This window comes from Pleurodeles waltl, chromosome 9, assembly GCF_031143425.1.
Source record: "Pleurodeles waltl isolate 20211129_DDA chromosome 9, aPleWal1.hap1.20221129, whole genome shotgun sequence".
Taxonomy (NCBI): domain Eukaryota; kingdom Metazoa; phylum Chordata; class Amphibia; order Caudata; family Salamandridae; genus Pleurodeles; species Pleurodeles waltl.
Window position 1 is genome coordinate 1,070,295,438 of NC_090448.1, and position 12,913 is coordinate 1,070,308,350.

At 39.4% G+C, this 12,913-nt stretch overlaps 1 protein-coding gene across 4 annotated transcripts in view; it reads left to right on the top strand.

Annotated features, from left to right (window-relative positions):
* The window catches only part of MDGA2 (MAM domain containing glycosylphosphatidylinositol anchor 2), a 1,412,234-nt gene that overhangs the window by 1,352,631 nt on the left and 46,690 nt on the right, over nucleotides 1–12,913 (top strand). For all 4 annotated transcript variants that reach the window (XM_069208709.1, XM_069208707.1, XM_069208708.1 and 1 more), the window contains 2 exons: nucleotides 5,901–6,056; nucleotides 9,236–9,394. In XM_069208709.1, the coding sequence (XP_069064810.1) occupies nucleotides 5,901–6,056; nucleotides 9,236–9,394 (315 nt within the window). The remainder of the gene's footprint in view (nucleotides 1–5,900; nucleotides 6,057–9,235; nucleotides 9,395–12,913) is intronic.

Here is a 12,913-nt window from a genome sequence, read left to right on the forward strand (position 1 = left end):
CCTCATTTCATTTGGGTCAATCGAGGGGCTGGATGTGGTTCCTGGGCATTTGCCACTGGTTCACTGTCTTTATTGTTTGTAGGGCTGCCACCTGGAGCCCTACCTCTATATTTGTCACTCCGTTTTTTTTATTAGTTTATGCAGATTTTGCCTTCAAACATGTTGAGGTCTGTTCTCTCAGTCATTATTGGTTTAGTCTGCTTCCTGTGTTTTTTACTCTTTGCTGGAAATAACGTTTTGTCGAAGTTACATCAGATCTACTGTTTTCTAATCCTCCTTTAGATTATTAACGGGTTTGTCCTCTTGTATTTATTGAAAGTAATAAAGAACACAGAGGCGGAGCTAATAGTTTCATTACTGTATTACTATCGTCTCCTTCGTAGTACTCATGCTCCCCTCATTCCTGCCGGAATTGTAGGCTGAAGGAGGTTCAGTGCTGCCATGTTCAAAATGCACAGGGTTTTCTCCATCCCGTTATGGACATCCCACAACATTAACCGGTGGGTGAATTTTAAAAGTGAAACTCAGAAACGTGGGGTTTCAGAAGCCTTGTGGTGGCCAAAAAGGCCTCATGTATTTAGTAAATGGTATTAGAAAGAAAACAAAAGAGGAATGGCGATTCTAATATGAATCAAACCATTTCCTACAGCTGCCCAAATGTTTGATTAACACACTCTAGACAGCTACCTGATGGATCAGTGTTGCTTGAAGCATAAATTTGAGACATTCTCATTTAAATGACATCAAATGCTAACATTTGTTATTAGTGCAGATGCCACGAATGATATTACAGTGAAACATTAACAAAATGGGATTGCCATCAAAGTCCCATTCACTTTTCTAAAGATTTGTGCAAGATGTAGCCTCTTTTGGCATGTTATCTCTCGCTGGCAGCACAAAGTTCATCATTTGCAGATTTGCAGGATGGGACATAATTTGTCTCATTTAAACTACATTGTTTAAACGCAATAGGAGGTATGCGGTTTGTAGCATTCAGTTAGATTGCAATTTAGGGATTTGAAAGTACAGCTGATTTTCAGGTATAAGCCTTATTTTTAGATGCCGGTTGGTGATTTGACATGCATTTTCCTACTAGGTAATCACCCAGCCTCTCACCACTGAATGGGACTAAGCGAGGCAATCAATTTCGTAAATGTTAATTGGGAGTGAAGGAGGGTTATTTAAAATAGAGTGAATACCTGGGAGAAAAGGGAGGTGAGTCTATTTTTACCGAAGTGCATCTGCACACTGGATCAGAATTCGCAAATCAGACAAGTTTGCTGTAGACACAGTTTCGTGAATGGGAGTTTAAAGCCCAAGATGGTGTTTTATAGGTCACCATAATAGTTTGAAGAGTTTCAATTTCGTATTTTCTCATTAAAAAAGGTTGAATTATTTTCTTGAATGTACTGGACAGTGAACGAAGCAGTTCTGAATTGTAATCACATTTTTACAATGGGGTTAAAAGAGAACAATGTTTCACATGCTTATCAAGGACTTTAAAGTGATGTGTCTGTCGTTTGCTGCCTGTGATACATATTACATGGCCGATCAGTTTTCAGCCCCAAGCAGTAAGTTTTATATTAACTTTACTTTTTTTAGAAATTGCACTCTGGGCATGTCTTTTGAACAGCACTGTGTGGTTTGATTGGACGTTTTATGCAGCACACTGCGAGTTTTTGAGTCTAGCGTCTGTGGCAGAAAGGAGGCAAAAAGTGATGGAATGAAATGGCGAATGAATTGAAATCCTAAAGCAACCTTTTTGGCTTTAGTGCCATGTAATAGTTCGGTTACAATTCCAACATTATTGAGTACAGATTTCAAGAAAGCGGTTTTCAACATACAGATATAAAGACGTATATAGTTTATATATGTCTATTTTTTATTTGTTTGTTTTCTTTTTATTTGAAGTATTATGGTGCATAGTTCTAGGTTATGAGATCCAATGCATTGTATAACATACCCTTTGGGCCCTAATCACAAACATATTCATAAGCTGAATATTTTCGAGAATATCGCATTAGGTAAATAGGATTTCTACCTGCTTTATTTTATACAGTGTAAACTTCAGCATGGATAAATGCCATTGCATTCTTGCAAATGCACCTTTTGTCCCACTCACCCACATCCTCCCCATGGAAATTGTATCCTTTCCCTCCACACAAAGACATCTCTGACCTTTTTTGGTATCAACAAACTTATTAGCACTTTTCATCCTGAAACCTCTTAAATAAGGAGCAGGGGGAGTCATGGACGTCAATTCACCAAAATGCCAGAGGCAGCAGAAGTGACATCACGTGCCTTTGACCTCCACAAATTCACCCTTACACACACACTCTTTCACATAAACACAATCAGGCCTGCAAGTACGCGTACACCATAAATTTTAAAGCATTTTTACTTTCCTCAGCTGCAATGGAAGGACATATTTAAGCTAATTGGGCCTTTTTATTTTATAAACAGTGAATAATATGTTGTTATTCACTATTAGTTTAATAAAAATTGACAGAAAACAAAGAGAGTGAAGTCCCAAGTGATGTCCACAAGGAAGAGCTGTTACTGTGTTCCTAGCACTGAATTTGCCATCTCTGAAGTCAGGGGTCTCAAAGGCAGTGCCAGGGGTTGCAAAGGACAAGCAAGGGGTCACACCCCTAAATGATGTCCATGGGGTGAGTGTTCAGCGTTAAATAATTTGGATATGATAACGAAGTTGTGCAGTTTTATGAGTCAATGTCCTGCTTTGTTTATTCTTCGCAACGTTAATTCCATGTGTTCCACATTGAGGCTTTGAGCAGCTCTCTGGGACAGTGAGTGGCTGTGTGAGGCATAAGTAAAACTCTTGTACACCATTCAAATCAAGTAGTTTGTACTTGCGTTTCTCTGTTATCAGTGACAATGTTATTTTCTGGTCTGTAAAATCTGTGGGGTTGGTGTAGTTAAGTCAATGCATTCTACAGCAGAACCTTCATTTGTTTACCTTTCCTCGTCTGAACCGGTTACTACCTGTTTATTGCAGCTCTGGTATCCCCCGTAATGTTTTGTCGTGAGCTATAGTTGCTAGAATGATGGCTCACTGGCATATTGAAGCTGGAGAGCCCTCAACTTACTTAGTACACAGAAGTGTGTTGTAATACAGAAAAGTTTGAATTGCTGGTGCATCTTTCAGCCAAAGATGGAAAATACAACAGCAGGTAGCCCACTAACCCAGTTAAACAGCCATGAATGACAGGGAAGGAGGAGTCGACGTGTGGGAGTCGATGTGGAAGAACTCCAGCACCACAGTACATGGGACCTTATCAGGTGGACAACATGGGCAATCTGTTGAGCCTTATCCAACAGCTTTAAACCACAAACAAAAATGATCTCTTAATTGAAAGGTAGAGCAGTTATGACTGATAGACGAATTGTATGTCATCGCAGTCAACGAAATGTATAGATAGCATAAGAGCCTAATAGAAAAATATGAACTATCATCACACCACCACAAAAGCAGAATTTTGAATGTCTGCTACCAACATAGACAGATCTCACGCTTTTTGTGATACTCTTTTTTTATTTTTTCATTGCACCGCTGGATGACTCCCTAACATCATTACAACACGGAAAACCAATAACCAGCCCTATTTTGGAAGTCCTTCAAAATATATGCATGTGCACTGAAGCTGAGTTGTACCAATAATACATCAGGCATAATTTTTAGTGATTGACTTGGAGGCACAGATGCGTATTTTTCACTCAGCTAGAAAAATTTTGTTTTTTGTTTTTTTGCAAAATGCTGATCAGATAAATCTCAAGTTGTGCTGAAAGCTCAGAGGCCTCGGTCCCAAAATGTGAATGATGGAATCATATTCCTGAGGTTTATTTTTCACCCACTTACCCATTGATCCATATTGGCTACCAAAGTTGCAAATGTAATTGGCAACTGCTGACATGACATCTATTTTGTTGAATCATTAGGTAAACAGAAATATTGAAAAGTATTTATGTGTTAAGCGAATACAGGCAATAACTGTCTGTGTATGGGTCACTGCCCCTCAGTTGTGACACCAACACAACAAAACTTGGCAGCCTTTACCCATGAACTCTGATTGTGATCCTTTAAAAAAACAGTTAGGAAACTGTGGAAACTTGTATTAACCTCAGTGGTGTTTAGAGAAAATATCAGAAATATTATGTGGACAAAATATTGTGTCAACAATATTGAGTATAAAAATATTGTGAAGGTAAGTTTTTATATGTGAGCAATGTTTTTACTGTATATAACTCTGCATATACATGTACCTTTATTACATATATAGCTTCAAGGTATAGTAAATCTATACTTACATATTTATATGTACCTTCTCAACATTTTGGTCCTCAATATTTTTGCCACAAATATTCTTTCTGTCCACACAATATTTTTGGTTCTGATATTCTGTCGGTGATCCAGAACGTAATTACAGGACATTTTCAGCAAATACATGAGAAAAAATAACTTATTGTTACATCACTAACATAATATTTCACAACAAGAGCACTTCTGCACAGTATTTATAATTGTTTTAGCCCTTTGATATGGTACAATGTGGCTAGATAGATGGTGCTGCAATAATAAAATTTGAATTATTGAGAAGGTGATGCAGTCACAAAATGGTTCAATTTTAGCTTAGCATCCATTAGTTCGAGGTCACTAACTCAGACTCAATTCTACAGAAGTAGTAAGTTGTAAAAAGCAATTTGGTTACAATGAGAAATGCCTTGGGGGCTCCTTTACTACACATGTGTAAAGGTAATGAGGAACAAAAAAACAAAATCCTTTGGTGAGGCTGAGACCTCACAACATTCGGGGAGAATACGAGGTTCATATGTCAACTGAGGATGTGGATTTTGTGATAATGTTAAGGATAACACTACTTTAAATCTACTTGCCTCTGGGTATTACCACACCAAGGGGGTCATTCTAACCCTGGCGGTCCAAGACCACCAGGGCTAAAATGACGGGGGCACCGCCAACAGGCTGGCGGTGCCCCGCTGGGCATTCTGACCGCGGCGGTTCGGCCGCGGTCAGAAGTGGAAAACCGGCGGTCTCCCGCCGGTTTTCCGCTGCCCAAATGAATCCTCCATGGCGGCGCAGCAAACTGCGCCGCCATGGAGGATTCTGACACCCCATACCGCCATCCTGTTCCTGGCGGTTCTCCCGCCAGGAACAGGATGGCGGTATGGGGTGTCGCGGGGCCCCTGGGGGCCCCTGGAGTGCCCATGCCAATGGCATGGGCACTGCAGGGGCCCCCGTAAGAAGGCCCCAAAAAGAATTTCAGTGTCTGCTTTGCAGACACTGAAATTCGCGACGGGTGCAACTGCACCCGTCGCACCTTCCCACTCCGCCGGCTCAATTCTGAGCCGGCGTCTTCGTGGGAAGGGTGTTTTGCACTGGGCTGGCGGGCGGCCTTTTGGCGGTCGCCCGCCAGCCCAGTGCAAAACCCAAAATACCCTCAGCGGTCTTTCGACCACGGAGCGGTATTTTGGAGGGGGAAGTCTGGCGGGCGGCCTCCGCCGCCCGCCAGACTTAGAATCACCCCCCAAATGTCTACATGACTGCCCAATTATGATTTTATATTGATGTGTCTTCAGGAACCTCCTCAGGTCTTCAATAGACTCTGAATGTTTTTTATGAAGTTGTATTCTTGCATGGGCCTGTTTAAGTGGAGTTAGGGGAATGAATGGATTGGGCCTTTTAGGGGAATAGGAAAACATTGGTAAAAGGTTGTTCATGTGTGTACACATTTTTGTATTCGTTTGTAGAGCAAAATAAAATGTCCACAAAAGAAAAACCACAAAGTATTTCGAAATGTTTTTTCAATGTATATTGTATTAGAAATGTGCAGTTTCTGAAACCAGAGTAATTGATTCTTTTACAGGAGAGTTTCACTGTGGATTTGAAGATGCAAGCATATGTCTGTTTACTCAAGATGATACAGATGTTTTTGATTGGACCAGACAAAGTGCCATAACAAGGGACACAAAATATACCCCAAATACTGGACCAAGCACTGATCGCAGTGGCTCTAAGTATGGTAAGGGTCAATTTGTGTCTGGAATCCTCAGTCTTCCAAAAACCCATAAAACACGTATAGCACAATTAAAATGCTGTGTAAGTAGGAATTTCTTTTGCATAACATCTTGTCCACTAACAATTTTGTAAGGCATTTTATGCGAAAGTATTCACATTTTGGTTCCCTAGCCATTTGTCTTTTTTGAGATGACAATAATGATCGAAATGAGTTGGATAAAATATTTCTTGTTTACCAGAAAGTCTTCATAAAAGGAACCTCTCCTTTACGTTTGAGATTTGCAAATTTCTAAACATGCAATTTCTCTGACAAAAACTTAAGGTCATGCTAGAACAGATCTCCAGACATTTGCTCACGTTGTTCTTTCCTCTCCCTCTCTAATCACTTTCTCTGTATCTCAGTGCTCCCTCCCACTTTTTGTCTGTTTCTTGAATCCAACCCATGTCTGATGCAGTTAACCTCAAGGTAATAGGAACAGAGTCACCAGGAGCAGCCCTGGGCTTTCAAAATCGGCCTCCAAAGGCTCCAGCCACCAGAGGAGTGTACAGTGGAATAAAAGGCCCATCTGGCTCTGCTGAAAACCCTCATAACCTGGTAGATTCCCCACCTCACCAAACTCGTAGTTCCTCCGCACGATTTAGAGGTGGAGAAGCACTAGGTTTGCACATGCAGAGCCTCTGCATACATCAGGACTATTGACTTTTTTGTTTTTCAAAAACAAACTCTCGCTTTGAAAGTTTGATTTTGAATAGCAAACCTTTTGCGAAGAGGGCAACAACATGTTCAGGGTAGTGCTCCGCCTTCAGGGCAGTCACAGCATCTGCTGCAGGGCTGCCCACAAGGGGCTAAAAGTCTCCCAAAATTGGTTAACAATTAATTAACAATTGTGAATATCAATCTCGTGGTTCAGGAGAACATTTGAGGAGAACGTTCGAGAATTTCGAACACTAGCTTCCTGCAAAGCATTTTACTCGGTCATGAAGATCTTCACATAAATTATGCTATAGTGACTATACATATGATGAGCCCATAGATTATTTTGAGAGGGTCAAGAGTAACAGTGAAAAAAATATAATTTTCACTTTTTCAGATTTGGTTCTTCTCCAGATGTTGAAGCCAAAGGCTCGTACGTTTTATTATCCAGATGTGGTAGAAGTTGTGATATTTGTGAACAGGAATTTAAATAGACAAGCCAGATTTGATGGATGTGATTAATCTATCGATTCATCTACACCGGAGAAATGCCATTGAAAAATATGACCACAATTGGCAATACACAAAACTCATAATGGATTCTGCATATTATAAATCTTGAAACTAATAATGTCTTATTTGTAAAAAATATGCTTTTATCACCTGGCTGTTAATTGTTTATTACATGATCCGATTACTTAAAATTATTACATACAAACATCCTAACTCCACAATTTGTGAGTACTTTAGTAAGAAATCTAAAGTTAAATAAAAAATAAGTCCAATGAGAAATTCAGAAAAAAATAACTGACTGTAAACCATGAATAAAATACATGCATGAAATATTTGAATATAAGACCCTCGCGCTGAGACCAGGATAGTGCTCACTGTCCTATTCCGCACTGCTGCCCACTCATAATTTGATGTGTGAAACACAGACTGGGAAAGTGTACCTTATTATAGTCAGTGTGTTGTTCAGAGTGCAGAGGCAAGCTCATCCTGGCACCGTGGACACTGTATTAGTAGAAGTCACACTGGCTGCTTAAAGCTATGTGCCTGCCTTTCACTTCAGGCAGAGACCCGGCCTCAGTTTCGAAAGAGGGCAGGGTTCCCTCTCCCAGATGAGTGCAGTGAGCTACTGCCACCCTGCACAGGGGGGCTGGATGGTTTGTGGGAACCATCCCTCTCCTTCAAAGGGTGTCTTGTGGGAGGCACACTGACTGTGCACACCCTCTGTGTGGCATACAAACAGTGTAAATCCTGACAGCTTATTTGCCAGCATCTGTAATAAGAGTGTGATTGTACAGGCAGAGGGTTTCCAGATTTGCATGAGACCATGGCCCCATATATTAGAGAATGTCCCTCATGAGTGCGCTGGTGCATATCTTATACTAATGTGATTCATACTGCAGAAGGCGCCACAGAAAAGTCTGAAGTCCCTTTTGTAATCCCAAAGTGCCTCGAGGCACAAACAACTGGTGCACCTACCTGTTACACCGAGCTGGCACTTTCTATCATGCAGCCCCGGTACTTCAAGCACTGACAATTAAATAGTGAATCTGCAAACTGAGGAGCATTTTCAGATGTGTACGAAACAGACATTCAATAAGGTCACAGATGCAGTCGGTGCTTGCCCTGTTATATATCAATGGTTTATTATGATGTCGTTCATAATGTTGTTTTCAGGAATAAATATGCATTTTTTGATGTTGTGACTGCATACTAGTCTAAATTGTTATTTGATAGTTAATCACAAAGAACATGTTTAGCATAGAAACAACCCACAAATGATAAAACATACCTTATATATATTTAGTTATTTTTATTTTACTAAGGGGCTTTATACAATACTCTCACCATTTCACTACTGCAGTGTAGCACATGCAGTCCATATGTACTCTCTGGCAAACACAGTTAGTTTTAATTATTGTTTATAAACAAATTAACTGTTGAAAGGACTGATAGAATGGTATGCATCATATTACTTTAAATGTAATGGCTAAATGATATTTTATTATACATTACTAACGAATTAGCTCTTGTTGCCCCTTTGTAGTGAGTCTACACATTTAAAATGATTTAATCCTCTCAACGTTAATAATTCATTCCAGTTACCATAGAGTTGGCCCATCTTTTGTACTAAACAATTGAACAAAGTATTCTTATATATCGTGTGTTGTCCAAGAATACAGTTAATAATGTGTGAAATAATTCATACAGCTTCCATGTCATACGACTATTTTGATAGGGCCATTGCTCTATGAATTGAGTGAACTCCAGGAAACACATATTTGAAGTATAGGTTTATAAGATAAAACCATACCACCTTAGGGGAAATTTTGAGGATACACTATAGTTAGGCTGTTAATGTTGTCTCCGGACTTGTTCCTTTTTTCTTAAATTCCAACTCTGATGTGTTGAGGATAATGTACTCAACTTATGCGAAGTTGCAGTTTGTAATCGTTTATATTGCTTTTTTACTCTACCAGGCTTCTACCTTTACATTGAGACATCGCGGCCGAGGCAAGAAGGAGAGATGGCCCGTTTGGTTAGTCCTTTGTTCAATCTAGCTCCCAAAAACCCATATGGAGCTACAAACACAGCATATTGCTTCAGTTTCTGGTACCACATGTATGGCCGACATATAGGTAAGTGCACCCCAATAGAAAAGTAATGTTGTCTGCATATAAGTGAATTTAGTATCCAGTGTGTCAGATTTTATCTATTTCTCACTAAGTAATCGATGTTTACAGTCATCATTGCAGATGCCTGTAATTTACGTTTCAGATGCTTACAGAGATTTATCATTGTATTTTAACTGATGATCTACCATAAAATAAATAATTAGTTTGTACTACTCAAAGAAAAATCAAACGTCACATGTTTTCAATCCATAACTTGGTGGTTTAAAAAAGACGTATGTTTGAAATGAGTGAGATTTGAGTGAGAAATCATAGTTAAGTTTCAGATTTGGACATGGGGGGAGATCAGACTGAGCAAACCTTTCGTTATTTGTACTTGCATCGCAATAGTCCTTTCTTATAGCAAAGCATCACGCATTCCATCTGAGTACTAAAAACACCATTGCACACCCATCTACAGAGGCCTCTAAGATCCAATACTATGGGAAAACCGGCTACATAAAGCAACACTCACTGCAAGGACTTAGCTGGTTCCCTCATCATATTCACATCAAATTCTCTGGAAATCTTTACTCAACTGGAATTATTAAGTTAGGAAATTCACATCAAATTCTCCGGAAATCTTTACTCAACTGGAATTATTAAGTTAGGAAATTCACATCAAATTCTCTGGAAATCTTTACTCAACTGGAATTATTAAGTTAGGAAATTCACATCAAATTCTCCGGAAATCTTTACTCAACTGGAATTATTAAGTTAGAAAATTCACATCAAATTCTCCGGAAATCTTTACTCAACTGGAATTATTAAGTTAGGAAATTCACATCAAATTCTCCGGAAATCTTTACTCAACTGGAATTATTAAGTTAGGAAGGAGAGCCCTTGCAACCCTAGGCCAAAACATGATTCTGACGGAAGTATTCAGATATTTTAGAAGGGAGGTAAACTGAGATGGTTAGAAATCATATTACTGTTGTGAGAAGTTAAAAAGAGAGTGTGTATTGTGCTGCATGATTTATGAGGGTGATAGTTTAGGCAGGAGGTGAGATCCTAAAATAAGTGAATTTGATAAATCCAATCGTTTTGGCCTCTGAATCACTTGGTCACTCCTGGGAGCTGTTGCAAAAGCAGCAGACAATCCCCTTGTTACATTTCAGCAGTAAAATACATCTTAATCTTTAAGAAAAAATACAATGCAATTCCCAATACAATTTATAAAAGAGAAAATATATTAAGAAAAATACACCAAGATGATTAAATTTGGCAAGGAGAACTGGAGATATGAATTATTAAACATGAAAGGCAAAAAGTACCTGCAACATGTAAAGCTCCTTTGAAAAATATCAGTTTCCAGTTAGACAGGACCAAGGTGCAATTCTGGGGGTATCCTGGTGGGTCAAGAGGGTCATCCTATTAAATGTTTTGACCTTCAAACTTTGGTCCAGATTTTCTTAGAAGTGACGCAGCACAGTGCAGAATCCAATGTTGCAGTATCACCTTGCACGAAAAGGAGACAGCAGGACAGTGGCATATCTATAAAGTTATCATTCTGCTGCCATCATCCCCTCCACTGGTTCATTTTAGGCTGGCTTGCAAAACACACATACCCTTGCACTGTGGTATGTGTGGGATATTTGTCATGGATTTATTTTTACTGGTTGTGTATGCTTACAGAACAAAACATTATGCTTAAATATGGTTTAAAAAGTCTCCACATTTGTATGAGTGCTGTACATTATAGCACACGTGCAAAGTTAGAAAAAATGGACAAAAGAAATAGCGAAATTAGGCTAATCCCACTTTGACAGTACCATTTTACCACCAGAGCACCCACGTGTCACTGAATAGCAGTGTCACATGTCACGCAATCATAATAGAAGTAATAACAGGGCCCAGAGAAAGGGAACAAATCTTTGGTGTCCATGACTATGTAGAGAAATGTGATTCACTACAATTTTTGAGGATGACATACTTCCTTCTCACTATTCAACACACCTACCAAAGCACTGGATATTTCAACACTAATACAGTGACACCTCTTTCAGAATCAATTTCCATTCTTAGCTTCTCTGTTCCATCATGCAAACCCTTAAACCCTTTCTGTTCCCACGTACTGAAGCCACTACACCTATATTCTTCTCTGACATCCTGTTTTACTATGCCTGCTACCTACTTCTGTAGAATACATCACCAGTGCTTCAAATCTGTTAATTTCTCCTGCCAAAATACTAACAGCTGCCCCTTTATGCCCAGACAACTGCCACTATTCTCCCTACTCCTATCATTTCTACACCTAAAGGTTTGTATTCTCCTCACCTCATTCTTCAGTCTACGTAATCCTCTGCAATTTGCTCCTCTTAGATTCCAATCTATGGAAAAGGCTCTTATGCATATTCTAACTTCTGTGCACCCCAATCACTCCACTTTATCTTCTCAACCTCTCAGCTGTATTCAACACTGTGAACCACTTTAGTATATTTCTGCCTCTAGTCTTGCTTAGTATCTGGACATAAAGAAGTCTTTGGTTCCCCCACTACTTCTCCAACTAGTCTGTTTATTGTTCTTAGTGCTTCTTGATGTCTGCACTAACCACAGTGGCCATTCCAACCTCACCTACCAGTTGGTGTCCCCAGGGCTTAGTGCTGAGTTCTCGGTCCCCTCCGTTTCTCACTCCACACAACCTCAGTTGGTGACATCATCCTTTACTTTATTTTTTCATACTATCCCCGTGCCGATGATAACTATAAAATGTTCTCTTTTACTATGCCTAGCAAACAGACTCTTGCTAGCACTACGGTCCAAAATACTTTAATCTTCTAACACTGAAATTATCTACTTCCATGCCACATCAACGTCACTCCACTGCTCACTTCTACCATGCTCTAATTTTATATCTTGACACCTACACATTCAGCAGGGAACCCTGAGATTCAACTTAACTTTGAATTTTGATCATTAATCATTTATCACATCTAACTCTCTGGTGGTCAGGGTCCAGCTGCTCAGCAGTTAGAACATCCAGACACATTTAGCCAAATAGACACTCTATTACCTGCCAAGATTAACCTAATTCTTTGTTTCAGTACTAAACTTGGTATCTGTCTACCAAACAGAGGTACAGAAGCCTCGTGTAAATGATTAATCTTTATTGCCAAAGCTGTACATGGCACAGATCAGCCAATCAGTCATACAACTGCTCACATGCCACTCTTCATTATGATCTATGGAACTGCTGTAGCATTTTCATCTGTGCAGGAATGACATCAAGGTTGATGAATCTTTGGACCCAGTAAGTAGTATATACAACCATCAACATAATTTCAATACAAACCCAATAAATGCAAACACCATGACCAATGTGGCCATGGAAGGAAAACTCCAGTCAGAAATAAAGTTAAGAAATGTATTACAAACACAAGCTCTAAGCCATTATAAAGATACATAATCACCAAGGGTTGCCCGACGGAACAAAATAAGTTTAGCCAAACTAACATAAATAAAACTAAACATTCAAAAAAATAATGC